This window comes from Pongo pygmaeus, chromosome 9, assembly GCF_028885625.2.
Source record: "Pongo pygmaeus isolate AG05252 chromosome 9, NHGRI_mPonPyg2-v2.0_pri, whole genome shotgun sequence".
Lineage (NCBI taxonomy): Eukaryota > Metazoa > Chordata > Mammalia > Primates > Hominidae > Pongo > Pongo pygmaeus.
Window position 1 is genome coordinate 3,030,726 of NC_072382.2, and position 19,824 is coordinate 3,050,549.

Here is a 19,824-nt window from a genome sequence, read left to right on the forward strand (position 1 = left end):
GAGGCCGAGGTGGGCAGATTACTTGAGGTCAGGAGTTTGACACTAGCCTGGTCAACACAGTGAAACCCCATCTCTACTAAAGATACAAAAATTAGCCGAGCGTGGTGGTGGGCATCTGTAATCCCAGCTACTCGGGAGGCTGAGGCAGGAGAATCGCTTGAACCCGGGAGACAGAGGTTGCAATGAGCCGAGATCGCGCCACTGTACTCCAGCCTGAGCGACAGAGCGAAACTCTGTCTCAATAAATAAATAAATAAAAATTGAAAATAAAAAACAAAAAAATTAATTTTCTGTGGAACAAAAAGACCTCCACAAAGTGGGAGAACAAGCATGAAATCTGTTGACAGTGTACAGGATACAGGCTGGTTTCCTTAGCTGAGAGCATCAAAGGCGGTAGCAACAGGGGCAGTGGGCAGCCAGGCCCCTAGGGGAGATGACGCGCAGGGGAGGTGATGCCACCACACGCAGCAGTGGGAAGGAGCTACGGGGTGCTCCCCTGCCCCTGCCAGGCTGGCCAGCGTGGGAATGGCGCCGGGGGACCCATAGGGCTGCCACTTTGGGATTCTGCATCAACAATCATAATGCATGAGCCTCAGCCCAGCCCCGGGAGCTCTCCTTGTGACACCTCTCCAAGCTCCTGGTAACTTCGTAGCAAACAGCAAGGGCTCACCCACCTTCATGGTCTTCAAACCGCACCCCAAGCTCGGGCAGGATGTCGTCCCGCAGGGCATCGCTGAGCTGCAGAATCTCAGGGACTGTAGGAGAAGCAGAGCAGTTCTGTCAGACATGGAGGGGCCGGGGCCCACACAACGAGTGCCTCCTCCAGTGCTGGGGAGGGAGGGGCCGCGGCCCACAGAACAAGTGCCTCCTCTAGTGCTTGGGAGGGAGGGGCCAGCAGCTTGATCGGCTGCAGAAGCCCAGAGACTAGTGTCTCCCGTAAGCCCAGGGGCTGTTCTGGGGGTGCGGGGCAGAGCCAGGAGGAAGCATAGCACACTGGCTGCTGGAAGCGGTTCTTCCAGAAAGGGACACAAGTTGGGCTGATAGCAGGGGTGGGAGGGTCAGGACAGGCCTGGGGGTCCCTTCAGGTGCTAACACTCTTCATCTGAGGCAGTTTCTCTGTTGGTGCCAGAATCAGCTTTCTTACGGAAGGACCATTTAGACTCAAGCCCTAAGGACTTGGTTCCCAAATGCACACAGGACTGGGATGGGGGTCCTGACTGGGACCCAGGAGAGCTGAGTCCCAGGGCCACTAAGGTGCTCTAGCTCTGTGAGAATCAGGCCTCCCAGGGCTGAAGCGCACGCAGCTGTAAAGGCAGGGGTGAGTAGTGGGGGTGGACCGCAGGTTGCTTCCCTAGACTGTGCTCACCTCTGCCTCTGACTGGGGACCTGACCCAGCTGGGAGGGTGAAAGGAGGCATGACAGGGAGGGCGACTGTGACCTCCATCACATGGGGAGGGAGCTTCGCTTGGAAACCTGTGTGTCTGTGGCTGACTGATTTCAGAGTGCAGCACTGCAGACTTGCCGGGCATCCCACGGTTCTCCTAGGGGGTTCCTCACGCAGTCTCTACCAGACGCCCCCTGTGTGTCTCTGCTCTGCCCAAGTTTTCCCGTTCCCAGCCCACGCACAACGCCCAGGTGGGGAACAGGACATAAGAAGTTTTGGGTGCTACAGGGTAAATGGGATGCCAACCTATCTCAGAAAGACTCCAGAGTATCAGGTGATGTGACAGCGTCTCCTAGACTACATCAACAGGACGGATGCTTGCTGCTCTCCAAGTGACAACTTTCTGCTCTGAAATCTGACCTTGGGTTTGCTGGAATCACCACACCCTTTAGTTTTCTTCTGGCCCCTCAGCTTGCTGCGCCCAACTGTGCTAGGCGGGCAGGTGCCCTGCCCCCAGCCTGCTGGGACCCCCACCATCCCACCCCATCCTCCTGCCTGCCCTGCCTTTGGGCAGCACTGACCATGCGCATGCTGCCATTCTCGTCTGTCCTTTTCCTGCTGTGTCCTCATGACTGAGACCCCTACAGCTCCTTGCTGGGCACCCCACACCTTCATTCACTGCTAGATAAAATATTCACGTATCCGGGCAGGCGCGGTGGCTCATGACTGTAATCCCAGCACTTTTGGAGGCTGAGGCAGGTGGATCACGAGGTCAGGAGATCGAGACCATCCTGGCCAACATGGTGAAACCCCATCTCTACTAAAAATACAAAAACTATCTGGGTGTGGTGGCACGTGCCTGTAATCCCAGCTACTCGGGATGCTGAGGCAGAAGAATCGCTTGAACCAGGGAGTCGGAGGTTGCAGTGAGCCAAGATGACACCCTGCACTCCAGCCTAGTGACAGGGCAAGACTCCATCTCAAAAAAAAAAAAACAAAAAAAAAACTGCATATCCTTGGGCTTCAAGGCCCCGCTCATAAGCAACAGCCACTTTGGGCAGCTTCCTGAGTTTCAACCTCCCCAGGAAGGGACCTAGGGGAATGATGGCCTTTATATTTGTCTGCAGTATCATTCCTGGGAACGGGCCCTCCTCAGCCACCTGAGGAGCAGCTGACTGGGGCATGAGCTGAGGTAGGTGCCTGCCCTTCAGTCTTTGAAAGCCACCCCTGGATAGCACCCTCATTAGAAGGAAGGCCAGCCAGCACCTGTGGTCCCTGTCACGGGTGTCATGGGAGGCCACAAGGCCAGCACGCCAGCCCACCCGCCATGGGTGATCATCAGAGCAGGCACCAAGAAGCCTCCCGGGCCACACTCCCTGGGGGAAAGGGACACACGCCGTACCCCTCAGGCCCACACCGGCCTCTGGGTCTGGATTCTGAGGAGCTGAGGAAGAAGCCTCTGTGGCTTCTGTTAGCAGAGCTGGGGCAGAGGAGCAGACAATGACATCATCATCAGGGATTTACTGAAGAGAAACGTGGGCTACAAAGATAACGCAAAGGTGATGAGAATTCTTCCATGGAAGAATAGACAGATCAGGGCCCATCCATCCATGGAATACGATTTGGCCATTAAAAAGGCAGGAGGTCCTGACACGGGCTGCAACACAGATAGACCTGAGGACACTGTGCTCAGTGAAATAAGCCAGACACAGGACAAACACTGTGTGACTCCACTCATGTGGGGTCCCTGGAGTAGTCAAATCCACAGGGACAGAAGTAGAAGGTGGGCACCAGGGGCTGAGGGAGGGGATGTGGAGTTGCTGTTCCATGGGGACAGAGTTCCAGTTTGGGAAAAGGGAAGAGTTCTGGAGATGGACGGTGGCGGCTGCACAACACTGTGAATGTCCCTAATGGCACTGATCTGTATATTTTAACATAAGGAAAACAAAAACGTGGCGATGGGGAAATGGCATCATCTCCCCAGTGCAGAGGGCCCTGGTCCAGCCCCTGGCTTTCTCACTTCAGTGCCTCTCTTCTGGTCAAACCCTGAACCCACTGCCCTCCTTGCCAGGCCTGTGCTCTCTAGCTGACTGGACCATGGGGGTATTTCCAGGGGAAACGGTTTCTTTTTTGTCTGTCTGTGGAGCATCTGGCCTGGGCCAAGCAGATCCCAGCTGATCTGAGGGCCACCCCTGAGCTTGTTACACACTCACTTTCTCTTCGGCCAGCCATGAGATGTTAACAGTGAATAACAAAACAGTCACTATTTGCTGCTGCTGGGGAGACAGGGTGATTGCACCAGAGCCACCTCTAACACGCTGCCCCATCGGAAGGTCTGAGGCCCCTGGATCCCCAGGGTCTCTGGCTCACAAGGCACATATGGAACGATGTACAGGGTAGGGATCACCACCATCTTAACCTGGGGCCACATCACCCATCTACCTGCTCCAAGCAACAGAACAAAAGTGAAAAGCAAACAGAAAGCAAAACCAAACTACTTCCAGTGCTGGCTGGCTGGTGCCACTCTCCAGGCCTGAACAAGCCCTGTCCTGGTCAGGGCCACCGAGCAGGAGCTTGTGCCTGGCCAGTCCCCCTTCGGCGCCCTCCCGGGGCTGTGGCACGCCAGGGAAGCCAAGGCCACATGCGCGATCTTGTATGACCCCGGGGAGCTGGGGCCCGGGCTCGGCCTTTGATGTCCCCCAGAAGGCAGGTGGAAATGCAGGTTGCCTCCAGGAATGGTCTTCCCAAGCCCATGACCCCAGCGATGCCGCTAAGTTAGTGCTGCTGGAGAGCCCTGCGCTGGTCCTGAATAGGCTGATCCAGGCTTGGTTCAGTTTGATTCCAGTGCTTTGAAATGCTGAGGGCATCAGGTGTTGGAGAGGGGTGATGGTGCTTATCTGGTCAGGTCAAGTGCGCCCACCGCTGCCGGTTAGGGGCTCGGTCAGGCCCAGGCCCCTCTCCAGGGCACTTGTGGCAGTCCAGCAGCCCGGCCAGCCTCTCCTCTCACCCAGTGTCCTGCACTCTCCTGCAGCCTGTGGAGCTCCGAGCTCCCGAAACTCTTTCCTGCCCTCCTGCCTCCGGCTCCACTGTCCCCTGCCTGAAACAGGCCCAGATTCGGCTCCTCCGCCTCTTGGCCCCTCCACCCACCTAGGCTTCCTGATCCTTCCTCAAGGTGCAGCTTCTCCTAGAGGCTTGCTGGGTCTCTGTCTGCTCTGTCTTCAGCATGCCCTGCCTGGATGCTGCCCCACTGTGACCCTCCATGATGGGCTCTGCACAGATGAGGACCAGGTGGGTCCCAGGTCGGACTTCCCACCACACAGAGGCCCCCTGGGGAGGGAGAACAGCATAGCAGGTGATGGAGGAGCACTCGAGGTCAGTGTGACCCGGCCAGGGCTCTGCTTTCCTCTTTTGGAGGATCATGGCGGTAAATGAGGCAATGTGCAGAAAGCAGTGGGCAGGGCCCAGCACATCCTAAGTCCTCAGTGTGTGTTCCCAGCTGTGCTGTTACTCACCAATTCAGAACCACTCAAAGGAAGAAGCAAAGGCCTGCCTGATGCTGCTTGTTGCTGTGTTTAACACTTTCTTAAAACTGGCCGTCAAAACGAATGCTCAGATTCAGCACTTTCTAAGTCTTAAACCACACACATCTCAGAAATGTCAAAAGATGAAGGAATGGCCAGGCACGGTGGCTCACGCCTGTACTCCCAGCACTTTGGGAGGCCAAGGCGGGCGGATCACGAGGTCAGGAGATTGAGACCATCCTGGCCAACACGGTGAAACCCCGTCTCTGCTAAAAAAAAAATACAAAAAATTAGCCGGGCGTGGTGGCCAGCGCCTGTAGTCCCAGCTACTCAGGAGGCTGAGGCAGGAGAATGGCGTGAACCCGGGAGGTGGAGCTTGCAGTGAGCCGAGATCGCACCACTGCACTCCAGCCTGGGCGACAGAGTGAGACTCCGTCTGAAACAAACAAACAAACAAAAAAAAAGATGAAGCAATGGCTGCTTATGGACAGTGAGGGGCCACTGTGTGAACCCCAAGTTCAAGCATTCGTCTGGCATGCCCGAGCAGAACCCTGGAAGCTGCAGCTCGGCTCCACTCTGCAGCAGGAACGAGCCACACCTCAGCGCGCCCAGCCTACCAGGTCACCAGGAACAAAAATAAGCCCCAGTGTGAGCCCAATGGCAGGTGGTGACTGGGCTGGTGAGAGGGCCCGCCACTCTGCCTCCGCTCAGAGAAGGAGAGGCAAGTCAACCGTGGCCCATCACAGCACACGCTTGGTCCCCACTGCCCACTCAGCTGCACTCACTTGAGGATTCTGCCCTGCAGGGACATGCGGGGCTGTGGTGACTGGGGTGTGTGGTGCTGATGCACCTGGTGGGTCCAGGCCCGGGATGCCGTTCAACACCCTGTGGTGCACAGGGCAGCCTTCCCAGAGGATGATCCGGCCCGAACGCCATAGTGCCTCACGGGAGATGCCCGAGTCCGGGGAGCCCAGTGAGGGGAGTGGCTCCCACACTCTTTCCAGTAACTGGTCCTCACCTTTTTGCTCTCGGGCAATCTTCCGCACTCCTTCTCGGAATTCTGATAACACCTGAAGGTAGGGCATGACTGTGGCCTCGAGCTGTGGAAAGAAGTTTTGGTTCGCTGAGAGCTGCTCACACTCTTATATTTGTAACTGAATAATAGCTCAGTGGCCACAACACAGGGCAGGGACTGGCATGGGCAGTGCTGCTGTGCATACTACAGCTGTGACCGGCATCCCAGAGCCTGGACGCTCTCGTCCCCGACACGCGGTCCCTGCTAGGTGTGCGAGTCACACAGACTCTCAGGCCAGAGAGCATGAAGTGAGCTTCCTTTCTATTGCAGCAGGTGGGTCTGCAGCCGCTCTGCCCAGCTGCTGACAGGCCTTGCTTTTCTCAGGTCAGACACGCTGCTGTGAAACAGCTCGTCTTCATGGTTTCAGAGGGGCCGTCTCTGGGAGGGACTATTTCCTAAGGGGCCCAAGGACATCACTCCCCAGGCTGGGGCCTTACCTATGCTGAGGCTGGCGGCTCCCGGGCCGTGCTTTCGGTCTGATCTGTGGTCACACATACACTTGTTTAAGATTAATGATCTCCATTAAGTACCTACTATCTACATGCGCATGAGCAGCTACACTAAGATTCACTACCCACAGTAACACTGGGGAGGCGGCCACAGGATAGAAAAACCTTTCTACTACATTTCCCTTTTTTTTTTTTTTTTTTTGACGGAATCTTGCTCTGTCACCAGGCTGGAGTGAAGTGGCGCGATCTCGGCTCACTGCAACCTCCACCTCCCAGGTTCCAGCGATTCACCTGCCTCAGCCTCCTGAGTAGCTGGGATTACAGGCACCCACCACCACGCCTGGCTAATTTTTATATTTTTAGTAGAGACAGGGTTTCACCATGTTGGCCAGGATGGTCTCAATCTCTTAACCTCGTGATCCGCCCGCCTTGGCCTCCCAAAGCATTTCCCCTTTTTTTTTTTTGAGATGGAGTTTTGCTCTTGTTGCCCAGACTGGCATGCAATGGCGATCTCGGCTCACCGCAACCTCCGCCTTCCAGGTTCAAGCGCTTCTCCTGCCTCAGCCTCCCGAGTAGCTGGGATTACAGGCATGCACCACCAAGCCTGGCTAATTTTGTATTTTTAGTAGAGACAGGGTTTCTCCATGTTGGTCAGGCGGGTCTCGAACTCCCGACCTCAGGTGATTCACCCACCTCAGCCTCCCAAAGTGCTGGGACTACAGGTGTGAGCTCCCACGCTGGGCTAGCATTTCTCTTTTTTAAATAGGACAGAAAAGGTTTTAGGCTTTTGAGCAAGGTTGCTCCCTGCCCCTTAGCTGATTCAGCAGCTCAATAACCAAAATAAAAACATTAGCAAGTGCTGGCTGGGCACGGTGACTCACAATTGTAATCCCAGCACTTTGGGAGGGTGAAGTGGGTGGATCATGAGGTCAGGAGTTCGAGACTAGCCTGGCCAACATAGAGAAACCCTGTCTCTACTAAAATACAAAAAAAATTAGCTGGGCATGGTGGTGCATGCCTGTAGTCCCAGCTACTCAGGAGGCTGAGGCAGGAGAATCACTTGAACTCGGGAGGTGGAGGGTGCAGTGACCGGAGATCGCGCCACTGCACGCCAGCTGTGGAAAGTTTTTGTTCACTGAGAGCTGCTCGCACTCCTATATTCATAACTGAATAATAGCTCAGCGGCCACAACACAGGGCAGGGACTGGCATGGGCGACAGAGTGAGACTCCATCTCAAAAACAGAAACACACAAATTTAGCAAGTGCAAAAGTCAGGCAGGCTAACAAGCCCTTGAGTCTAAGCCAAGCTCCCTGAGACCCACTTCTGCATCCGAACTTTGGACTTCTTGGGGGTTTTCGATCTGTATCTCCACCCACCACACAGCCAGCCCAGACAAGCCTTGGGGAAGGACAGAAAGGGAGGCATTCACCCCCCTGCTAGGCTCAGTTCCAGCCCCAGGGGCACTGGAGGGGAACTCTCAGAATGGCTGCAGGGGTCTGTCTCAAGAACGCCTAGGGCTGCAACCCCCACCTGAGCACGCTAGCAGGTGGCCGCGTGGCGACACTGAGGTGGTACAAGAGGTAGGAGCTGCCTCTCTTGTTCCTAAAAACCATTTGGATTTGGAAGTTAATCCATGAACGTCAAATGGCCATGATGTGTGGGCACAGGACGTTTTGCCAGCAGGCTCACCATTCGCTGCAGCTGCTTCTTTGCAATCAGCTGACTGCAAAGGCCAAACGAGGCTGCTTGGGGGATGCGGATGTGTGTCCACAGCACGCTGAAGGCAGCCCCACAACCACAGCAGCCGTTAAGATGAAAAACACTGCAGTTCAAAGGCAGGCTGACTTTAACCCAGGAGGTGTGTTTTGGTTTTTTGTTTTTAAAGAAAATAAATATCTTAGTATCATTTGCACAAGAGAACAAAGAAGCTATGTGGGTTTTCTTAAAAGCACCAAAGAAGGTTCATATCAGGAAGTCTCAAAAATACCACACCAACTACCACAACCAAGCTAGCTAGTGCTAAGGCTGGCAAAAGGCACCAGGCCATGGCAGGACTTCTTCCAACACGGACTGTTTTCTCTTTGTAAGTTGGTTCCTGGGGGAGCATCTGTAAGCTCCATCTGCATGGGGGCTCTTCACACCACTTGTCATCAGGAAACAGGATTTTAAAAAGGTTTTGCATTTTGACTTTGTAGTAAGCTCCTGTTTTAATTAAAATTACAGTTGTTATATTTAAATATTTAGATCTGCATTCTAATCGAATAGTTAAAGAGCATTCTTGACCTGGGAGTGGGTGGAAGTCCATCTTTAAGAAGCCTGACTGTGGGCGTGTCAGAGGGGACAGGGGTTCTACAGCAGAAGGATATGACTGACAGTGTGTGTCTGCTCACATGCCAACTGCAAACAGAAGACAGCAACGGACTGCCAGGGTGTTCTGCATGGATTTTCTCACCACACAGACCCACTAGACAGGGGGCTCTACAGGATGACCTCCCCCTGACCTGTGGGCCACAGCTCTGGGGCAGGGGGTTCTGGCTCAGGCCATGTGGACCGACCTGGGCTCAGGGTCAGGACTGGGCCTGTTAGGGCATCTGCCCAGCCCCATAGGGACTGAGGCAGACAGTGGCGTATCTCCCCATCAGTGTAAACTCTGTGCTGTTTGTGAACTCTGCAGCCTTTCGATGAAGCATTTACTGAATACAGGTCAGTATATGTGATGAAGTCACGTGAGTGTTCATGATGCCAAGTGGCCACAGCAAAATGCAAATAAGCAGTAGCCTAGGTAGTTGGGGTCCAAGACTAAGCTCATGGGACAGCACAATGGCAAAGTGCCCCAAACCAACAGTCACAACCAAAGCAGACCCTCCACACTGGCAGGGCAGCTGACCACACTTAGCACTCTCAGAGCCAGAACTGCCATTTAGCTCGAGGTGCTGTCCGGAAGGGTCTGGTGTGGGTGGGCAGACAGAAGAGGGGCAGTTCAGAGGGACACAGAGGGGTAGGGAGTGGGGAGGGAGCAGGTGCAGAAGGCAGGACCCTGCATGCTACTCACACTGAGGCTGCTTCCAGGCCCTCCAACCGGGAATCCCAGGGAGCTGTCCTCTTCTACGGCCCCAAAGATCTAGGAAAAGAAACAGATGGGACCTGAAGCTGCGGCAAGATGAAGGCGGCAAGTGGCGAGCAGCTGTGAGCTGTGTTCCTCGTTCACGGGAGGGTGTGCCCCAAGACCAGGAAAGAGATGGAAGCAGCAGCTTCAGGAGCCCCAGAAACCCGAGCCTGAGGGTGCCCTCATTGCTCCAGGATGGCCCTGACTCACAGCTACCCTCTCCAGCTCTGTTTCAGCCAGAAGCCACTGGAGCCCAACAACAAGGAAAGAGGAGGAGAGGGGAGGGGAGTTGAGTCCAGGCCCTGCTGGCCTTTCAAGGTGCACTGCGGGGAAGGGCTCTGCACAGGATGTGTTCAGAGAGGAGGCCTTGTCCCTGGTTTTGCTTCTTTTTTTTTTTTTTTTTTTTCTGAGATGGAGTCTCGCTCTGTCGCCCAGGCTGGAGTGCAATGGCGTAATCTTGGCTCACTGCAAGCTCCGCCTCCCGGGTTCATGCCATTCTCCTGCCTCAGCCTCTCAAGTAGCTGGGACTACAGGCACCCGCCACCATGCCCAACTAGTTTTTTTGTATTTTTTTTTAGTAGAGACGGGGTTTCACCGTGTTAGCCAGGATGGTCTCCATCTCCTGACCTTGTGATCCACCTGCCTCGGCCTCCCAAAGTGCTGGGATTACAGGTGTGAGCCACCGCGCCCGGCCTGGTTTTGCTTTTCAAACTCCAAGATGGGAGTAGAGGGAAACGGAGGCAAAGGAAAGAAATAGCTCTGAGTAAGGGACAACTATATGGATGTTACTTCTTTTTGTCTGCTTTTGAGACAGGGTCTCCCCTCTATTGCCCAGGGTGGAGTGCAGTAGCGCAATCATGCCTCACTATGGCCCCAACCTCCTGGGCTCAAGCGAGCCCCTCACCTCAGCCTCCCAAGCAGCTGGAAAACAGGTGTGTGCCACCATACCTGGCTAATCTTTAATATATTTTATAGACACGGGGTCTCACTATGTTGTCCAGGCTGGTTTTGAAATCCTGGGCTCAAGTGATACACTCACCTGGCCTCCCACAGTGTTGGGTTATAGGTGTGAGCCACTGTGCTCTGCTTATGGGTGTTATTTCTAATGCATGAAAAGCACACCAGGAACCAAAGAGGACAGAAGCGTGTCTCCATGTCTCAGAGGTGCTGGGCACCAGGCACAGCACTGGGGGGCACCAGAGGCCTCTGTTCTCCCAGTCCTGGGGCCTGGCTCCTGTGTCCACACAGGCTGAGGGATACGCCTGCCTGGGGCCTGGCTTACCTTCAGCATATGGGTGAGGTACAGGGCGATGTTCTCCAGCAGAGCCTGGTTGGGCCTCTTCCTCACAGCTTTCCGGGCTGCCATATAGAGGTTGCACTGACTGACCAAGGCCCGCATCTCTTCCATGACTGTGCGGGTGTCAACGTTGTCACAGAGGGCTTTGTGAATTGCTGTCTTCTTGTCATAAAAGCTGAGCAACAAAGAGGAAGGAACGTGAAGTCAGACGTGGTAACACACCATAGAAATTCCCCATGCGGCCAGGCGTAGTGGCTCGCGCCTTTGGTAGGCTGAGGTGGGCGGATCACCTGAGGTCAGGAGTTCGAGACCAGCCTGACAAACACGGAGAAACCCCGTCTCTACTAAAAATCTGAAATTAGCCAGGTATGGTGGCGCATGCCTGTAATCCCAACTACTCGGGAGGCTGAGGCAGAAGAATCACTTGAACCCAGGAGGTGGAGGTTGTAGTGAGCCGAGATCACACCACTGCACTACAGCCTGGGCAACAAGGGCGAAACTCCATCTCAAAAAGAAAAAACAAAAAAGAAATTCTCCATGCACTTCAACAACCAGAGCAGCTCCCATTAGCAGAGCCGCCTATCCTGAATTAATTCTGCACAATGTACGACAGTGTCCCCAGCCCTTCCTCGACAGTCCAGGACACATGGTGGCCAAGATGCGAGGCCAGGCATAGAACATGGGCATGCTCGAAAACCCCAAAGAAAAGGCACCACCTTACTTCTTATTCAGTTCTGCTTCTTCTTCTCCCCACTTCTCAAACTGACCAGTGATATCAACAGGAGCGCGAAGGATATCTTTCACATTTAAGAAAAACTCCTGAAGTTAGAAAAATCAGTTTAACAGCATTTAGGCAACTTTTCCATCCTGAAATATCTGATAAAACTGTTCTACTGCTGTGATTTTATTTTTGGTAAAAATCTGAAAGACCAGAATGCACTGACGTTACGCACTGGTCAGAAAGAAAGGAAAAGATATTTCTTTGACAAAAACATGTTCTTACTTTAGGTTTACAGATGCCCATTTGGTGGAAAGTACGTCAGAAGGACGTGCACTGCAGTGACTAGGAGGATGAGGCCTCCGTCCACTCTGCGAAGCCGTCGGCCATTTAAGGAGTGGCCCCGAGCCTGTTAGACCCACTAGCATTGAGGTGCTTTCACCCATGTGCTGGTCTCCATTAGAGACATCGGGAGGCTGCTGCACCTATCACCACCGCACAAGGTGCCCACTGTGCAGGGGAGGCTGCTCCACCAACCTCCAGGAAGGGGCTGGGGACTCACATTCAAGAACTTCTCATATTGAAGCGCCGACTCCATGGTGTTGCTGGAGTAGTCCAGGGTGTCCTTCCACGAGTGCATGAGGAAGGCCAGACGCAACTGCCGTGCTATGTGGGGACACAAGACAGCAACGCCCTTATTCTCCCGAGTGCTACAGCCATTACATATCTATGAGAAGGTGGGTGGGGTCTGTGGGAGAAGCCAGTGTATACCTGAGTGCTTTTTCAAGGCATCTTTAATGGTGATGAAGTTTTTTAGTGACTTTGACATTTTGCAGCCTGCAATGGTCAGGTGGCCTGTGTGCAGGAAGTACCTGACCCAGCAGTCGTTTTCAAAGTAGGCCTGAGTGGAAACAGACAAAGGATGTCAACAGTCATGTGTTACTGGGGCCGCCTCCTGCCACCTGCACTGTCTGCTGCCTTGTTGGTGCTGTCCACAGGCAGGAGCTGCGTTTTCCAGGTGGTGCAGGCGGGGCTTGGAAGGACAGCCCAGGTTAATAAGCCAGCAGGTAACACAACTGGTTCAAATCCAGGCTAGTCTGTTGCCAAAGGCCAGGCTGTCAATGCGGAAACCACACTAAATGATCAGCGTTCAGATTCCACCCATAAGCCCTGATGAAGGTGTCAAGTTCTAGTGAGAGAGGCCCTTCTGAGGCCCGGGCTGACTTTTCCCCCACTGCAGTACAAACACTGTGCTCTTGCAACTGACAAGGGGACCCTGTTTTCACCTACCTCCGACTGCGCCAGCTCATTGTCGTGGTGGGGGAACCGGAGGTCGAACCCACCTCCGTGAATGTCCATCGAAGCCCCTAGGAGGGTGCCTGCCATGGCTGAGCACTCAATATGCCAGCCTGGACGACCCTGGAGAAAGCCGAACACACGGTGACCGACCAGCCTACCGGCTTGTCTAGGCCTTTATCACTTATCACTCCAAGTTGATGGCCCTTAAATCCTCTGAACTTTATTGGAACAAGCGTTAAATCCCACACATGAAAAGACTAAGGGAAGGCTGGGCGAGGTGGCTCACACCTGTAATCCCAGCACTGCAATGCCGAGGCGGACGGATCACGAGGTCAGGAGTTCAAGACCAGCCTGGCCAACATGGTGAAACCCCGTCTCTACTAAAAATACAAAAAAATACAAAAATTAGCTGAGCATGGTGACGTGTGCCTGTAATCCCAGCTACTCAGGAGGCTGAGGCAGGAGAATTGCTTGAACCGGGACCAGGAGGCAGAGGCTGCAGTGAGCTGAGATCGCGCCACTGCACTCCAGCCTGGTGACAGAGTGAGACTCTGTCTCAAAAAAAAAAAAAAAAGACTAAGGATAGCCTTCTTTGGTGCAGTTCATAAACCGGTCCTATGTGGGCTGAGGCTTAGGTGGAGTTACTGAATTACATCCAGACCTCTGAGCCCTTGACAGCTGCAGATGGTGACGCCCCTTCCTAGGGTACCCTGCAGTGAAGAACTGCTGTCACTGGGAAGATGAGAAGGCATCCTACACCCTGGGGCCTGGAATACTCAGAGTCACAGAACACAAGAACCAAGAAGCCTCCATGGACGTCTACTCTGATCACATCTCCATTTACAGACCAGAAAACAGAAATCCCGGGAGGGAAGTGATTTGTCCAGAGACTCAGGGAGTCTCCATGATGTCCAGGTCCCTGGGGCCAGGAAGCCTGTGCTGCACCAGTACCAGGTTCTGGCCCAGTGACAACATCCTTCACACACAGAGCGGCCCTCTGCTGGGGGCCTGAGAGTGTGGCTGGCACCAGTGCCCCTGTCCAAGCCCCACACCTTCTAGGCCACTCACTCACCTTTCCCCAAGGGCACGGCCAGGACGGTTCTCCGGGCTTAGAGGCCTTCCATAAGGCAAAGTCATTGGGAGAGCGCTTCTCACTCAGGCGGTCTGCAGAGATGCTCAGGTCGCCTGCAAACACGAGGGACGCCAGGCAAGGTCACTCAGCAGCACCCACAGATCCACACGTCTCACTTCAAGGCCATCCTGGGTGCCTAATGGCCAGTCCTTCTGACTAACTTCTGTTTGCTAACTTGGCTCAAGCACTTCTTCAAGTTAACTGTGTATTACCAGATTCTGCTGTTGACCCAGTGTCTAGATTTACAAAACGGTTCATAATCCCCAAAGTCACCAGCTTATATACCTGGCTGACTTGAGGCCACATCTGGGGTCTCTGTAAGACATTCATCTTCCTGCTGCCTTCTCACAGCATTAGCCCACCAGTGTCTAGGACAAGTGATAGCACCCTGGGCTAAAGCTAGGAGGTGACATAGTGGTGCAGCCCACTGGGGCATGGCTCAGGGATCCTGCCTGGTTCATGCGGGTGGGGTCAATATGTCAAGGGCCCGCACAATTATTTGCTTATGGGTTCCGGGGGATATAAGGACGCAGCTAAGCTGCTGTGCACTATGGCAGGGAACCTGGCGGCAGTGCAGTGGTGAAGGGGATACTTGCTGCTCCTGTGTATTTGTAAGGGGAAAAAAGGTGAAGGAAACTAAAGAATAGTCCAGGAAGGCCATAAGAAAAGGGGACTACTGCTCTTGGCACAAGTTCTATTTCCTGGACAAAGCCAATGATCACCTGGCCAACAAAAACAAGACTGTCTATGCCTTGCCGGAGGGATGAGAAGAAACCCCTTGGTGAATTCCATGCATTGACTCGGTGACACTCAGCCACCTGACACTCAGGGTACAAGATGGTCTGAGTCCCCAGAAAAGGAATGCACCATCACTGCAGATTTCTCTCAATGATACATGCAGGACCAACGGAAAAGATTAGCTGCTGTGAACACAGAAACCTGTGAGCCAGTCCAAAGGTCACGCAGAGAATCACCCTTTGTTCGATGAATGGGCAGAGCAGAGGCCTTCGCTCTAGGCACAAGGTTGCCAGGACCCACGCCAGGTCTTGCCCGGCTGCTGCAGCCTTTCCTGGTCCCTGGTCTAAGGGCTGCCTTAGGTGCTGTCACCCCCTTGTGGAGGAAGAACAGACTCCATCTAGGGTTCTAACTCAGGTGACCCTGAAGAAGCTGCAGTAAGATCTTTCCAGGTAACAAATCCGCTTTTCAGGTGCCTAATCAGGCAACAGACCTAAGCTGCCCTGAGAAACAGAGTCAAGAGGAAAAGCACTGCTAAATACATTTTTCTAAACACCAAGTTCATGATTATAAAATATGTACTAAATGTAGAATATTTGGAAGATAAAAAAAGAAAACTAGGAAAAAAATTGCCATAATCTTTTAACCTAGGAATTACTACTGTTACCATTTTGGTATACTGATTCCCAGATTAAAAAACAAACAAACAAAAATACCAAAAACCTCTGCAAGCAAAATCCAGATCTATCCACCAACACGGAATGCCGCTGTCCTAGTTTCCTTCTACCTCCTCACTGTTCTGCCATTGACAATTTTGCAAAAGCACAATTTGATATGACCCATGACATTCTCTTTTAGATGCTCTTTGATAGAAAATATACATTTATGTTTCCAATTTTTCATTATTATGAACTTACTCCTGAAAGTTTATATCTGATTTTTAAAAAAATACACTTTGAAAAAATTTATAACAGAGAACACAGGACCCTCCCCACAAACACCCTATCCTTCAGCAAATGCCACACTGCAACTGCCCTCACAGGGTGAACGAGAATTCCAATCCAGGCTACAGGCAGAATGACGAGGCCGGTCACTGGCCAGGTGCAGTGCGCGTCCACCCGCTTCCCTGCAGCTCTAACTGACAGTCACATAGCACGCTGACCACCTGCTCCACCACTGTTCCTAGAGATAGAATCTCTAACCCTGGACCTTTTTACCAAGAACTGCTTAAGGTATTTTTCGGATCCTGAATTCCAGCAGGATAGCTGTTGCCAACTGGTCTGAAGACCTGCACCAAGGAACTGACTCGTTGCAGAAATGTGGTTTACCTCCCTGTCCCATGACTTCATCCCTCACTTCCCCAGCAACCGGCAATCCCCATCACCTGTCCAGATCAATTAAAAACCCCTCTCCAAATCTCTCAGGGAGGCCGATCTGAGGTTCCTCCCATCTCCATTTGTCCACCATACAATTACTATACTTTTTCTGCGGCAACTCCTGGTATCCCGGTATACTGACTCACTGTGCATTGGGCAACAGACCTATTATGGTTACAACACAATCTCTTTCAAGTTTTCCTTCTTGGTTTCATTTCCTGTCTCTCTCCCCAGAGGCAGAGTGAGTGTTTCTAGCTTTGACCCTACAAGCATGTTGGTACCAGCACAACAGGGTCCTGTTCTCTCCCACTGGGGGAGCTTCCTCCCTGCGTAGGCCTTCCTGCCACGTGCCTTCCCAAGTGGTCTGCATGGCCCATCTGCCTCTGGTGGGTCATCTTACTTGGCGGAGTGGGAGCTGTCATCATCTAGGACCACTCGGGCCCCAGCATCACCTCTCCCCTTTTCCTCTACCATTAGAGTCCCCATGGCGAGGAGCACATGACTGCACGGAGCTAAGGCTACACTCCTTATGACTCCCTATGGTGGGGGGAGGTTGCGGGGGTGGTCATGTGCCCGGGTCTGATCACTGACTGTGGAGGGGTGGAAATCCCTGTCCCTCTTCGGTCCTGCATATTGGCCGTTAGATTCTACTCCCGTTTCCTGGAACTTAAACCAATGCTGAAGTCTTTCTGGAGGAAAATGGGCCCAAGAATAAATGGTATTTAAGAAAAAGAGCCTAGATGGGGCCAGATAGCAAAATTCATCATAAAGTGGCGTGTCAGTGTGCTCTAGCTGCCTCCAGAACATTCCTTCACCACGTGACCTGAGGGAACTGCTCCACTTACCAGTCCCACCTTTCCTATGTGCTGCCAGTTCCCTCCCGGCATCTAAGTGTCAAATGCAGTGCGAGTTGTTCATGGCTTCCTCTAAGGACTTTAAGAAATGCTCTACTATATCCATAGTTACATTCCATTTTTGTCTTGTTATTCAAACATACATACATACATACACACACACAGGATCTTGCTGTCAGCCAGGCTGGAGTGCAACAGTGTAATCACAGCTCACTACAGCCTCTGCCTCCCTGGCTCAAGCAACCCTCTTACCTCGGCCTTCTGAGTAACTGGGACTACAGGTGCATGCTACCACGCTCAGCTAATTTTTAAAATTTTTGTAGAGATGGGGTCTCACTGCATTGCCTACGATGGTCTCGAATTCCTGGCCTCAAGCGATCCTCCTGCCTCGGCCTCCCAAAGTGCTGAATTATACACATGAGCCATAATTCAGCCCTCATATGTTTTTCAATCTTCTACTTTTATTAATCAAACTTGCTAACGGTTTTTCTATATTATTTTTTGAGAAGAATCAGCTTTTGGCTTTTACAATTGTTTCTGTTTCTTTAATCTCTGATTTTACTTTATTTCCTCCTATTTCTTTCCACTTCTTGTTCCTTTCCCAGCTTTTTGACTGACTGCTTAGCTCACTTATTTCCTTTTTTTTTTGTTTGAGATGGACTCTTGCTCTGTCACCCAGGTTGGAGTGCAGTGGCACAATCTCAGCTCACTGCAACCTCCGCCTCTGGGGTTCAAGTGATTCTTCTGCCTCAGCCTCCCGAGTAGCTGGGACTACAGGCATGCGCCACCACACCCGGCTAATTTTTGTATTTTCAGTAGAGATGGGGTTTCACCACATTGGCCAGGCTGGTCTCGAACTCCTGACCTCGTGATCCGCCCGCCTCGGCCTCCCAAAGTGCTGGGATTACAGGTGTGAGCCACTGCACCCGGCAGCTCACTTATTTTCCATCTGTGTTTTTTAATAACCACATTTAAAAACATCAATTTCCTCTAATTGGTGCTTTACGGGCATTCCCAGATTTGGTGTGTGGCACCTTTGCTGCCGTTCTGCTTAAACACCCCTTATTTCCCACTGTGATTTTCTTTCCTAGGAGTTATCCAGGAGCATGATTTCAACCCCCCAAACAAGTTTGTACACTTTAGATGTCCGTCCTGTCAGTGTTGGTGTCTTTTTTATTTAAAAAAAAAATTGTTTTTTTAATGTTTTTGAGACAGAGTCTTGCTCTGTTGCCCAGGCTGGAGTGCAATGGCACAATCAGGGCTCACTGCAGCCTTGACCTCTTGGGCTGAAGTGATCCTCCTGCCTCAGCCTCTTAAGTAGCTGGGACTATAGGCACGTGCCACCACACCCAGCTCATTTTTAAATTTTTTGTAGAAAGGGGGTCTCCCTATGTTGCCCAGGTTGGTCTGGAACTCCTGGGCTCAAGCGATCCTCCTGCCTCAGCCTCCCAAAGTGCTAGGATTACAGGTGTGGGTCGCCATGTCCGGCCAAGTGTTGTTATCTAACACAATTGCTCCGTGGTGACAGAATGAGGTCTCCTTGACAGAATGAGGTCTCCTTGAAAATGGTTCTTTGAGATTTGTGGAAATCTTTCTGTGGCCTGGCATATGTTTCTGTGTTCTTGGAAGGAAAGGATGTTCTTTAATTCCTGAGTGCAAAGTTCCCAGCTCTCAAACCAAGCCTGTTAACTGTATTTCAAACCTTTCATATCCGTATTAATTCTTGGCCTACTTGATCTGTCAACTCCTGGGAAGTGCAAGAAATGTGGGCATGTCCACTCTGGTTCTAGGGTTGTGGAGGCTTCTGGTCCAGAGGCCCAGGCTGCATCCTCTCAGAGCTGAGGCGCTTTATCATCACAAACCCGCCCCTCTACTCCCACAAACCTGGAGCCTGAAATGCCATGGGTCTGATATTTATGTGTCAACCTGGCTATCTCTATCTTTTTTCAGTCTGTGCTGTCTGGTTTTATTTTATTATTATTATTTTTTGAGACAGAGTCTCATTCTGTCACCCAGGCTGGAGTGCAGTGGCACAATCTTGGCTCACTATAACCTCTGCCTCCTGGGTTCAAGTGATTTTCATGCCTCAGCCTCCTGAGTAGCTGGGATTACAGGCATGCACCACCACACCTGGCTAATGTGTGTATTTTTAGTAGAGATGGGGTTTCGCCATGTTGGCCAGGCTGGTCTCGAACTCCCAACCTCAGGTGATCCACCCACCTCGGCCTCCCAAAGTGCTGGGATTATAGGCGTGAGCCACCGCACCTTTATTTTAGGTTCTGATATTTCTTTAGAATAGAGCCTAAAATTAGATAAAAGTATGAACATTTTTATGGCCAAATTGTCTTCCAGAAACACTAGGGCAGGCGGGATGGGGGTGCAGAACGTGCCCTGGCACATTGCAGGAATCCCCACTCTGCAGGGAGGCTTCCAAAGTTGCCTCTTGTGGATGTGTCCCCAGATTTCACTTAAGGGATAAACATGAAGAAAACGCCAATGAAAGGGTTCCCAATATAATTCTGCCTGGTCTAGAAAAAGTCTGATATCTGTGTTGGAAGCATTTGGATCCAGATGGGCGCAGAGGCTGTTGTCAAATATGCGTCACTCGGCACACATCCCAGCACCCCACAATCCCCCTAAACCTCACATGCTCAGCCAGCAAACACCAGCCCTGTGAATCCAGGCCCCAGGGACCACTATGTTTCTCAAGACAGCACTATGTTTACTGTCTTTTGTTTCTTAAAAAATAACGCACCATAAAAAAATGATATCTTGTCTTTTACAGCAACATGGATGGAACTGGAAGACATTCTGTTAAGTGAAATAAGCCAGGCAGAGAAAGACAAATATCACACACCCTCTCTCTTATGTGGGAG

The 19,824-nt window shown here is 52.2% G+C and overlaps 1 protein-coding gene across 11 annotated transcripts in view; it reads right to left on the minus strand.

The window, feature by feature from the left end:
* The window catches only part of CARS1 (cysteinyl-tRNA synthetase 1), a 56,363-nt gene that overhangs the window by 5,261 nt on the left and 31,278 nt on the right, over positions 1-19,824 (minus strand). For 10 of the 11 annotated variants that reach the window (XM_054437458.2, XM_054437460.2, XM_054437463.2 and 7 more), the window contains 9 exons: positions 13,924-14,036; positions 12,843-12,971; positions 12,324-12,453; positions 12,115-12,218; positions 11,556-11,653; positions 10,820-11,009; positions 9,484-9,552; positions 5,924-6,005; positions 675-755 (listed from right to left, as the gene is read on the minus strand). In XM_054437458.2, coding sequence (XP_054293433.2) covers positions 675-755; positions 5,924-6,005; positions 9,484-9,552; positions 10,820-11,009; positions 11,556-11,653; positions 12,115-12,218; positions 12,324-12,453; positions 12,843-12,971; positions 13,924-14,036 — 996 coding nt within the window. Of the gene's footprint in view, positions 1-674; positions 756-5,923; positions 6,006-6,417; positions 6,462-9,483; positions 9,553-10,819; positions 11,010-11,555; positions 11,654-12,114; positions 12,219-12,323; positions 12,454-12,842; positions 12,972-13,923; positions 14,037-19,824 lie in introns of all 11 variants that reach the window. The other variant, XM_063670699.1, reaches the window with a different exon arrangement.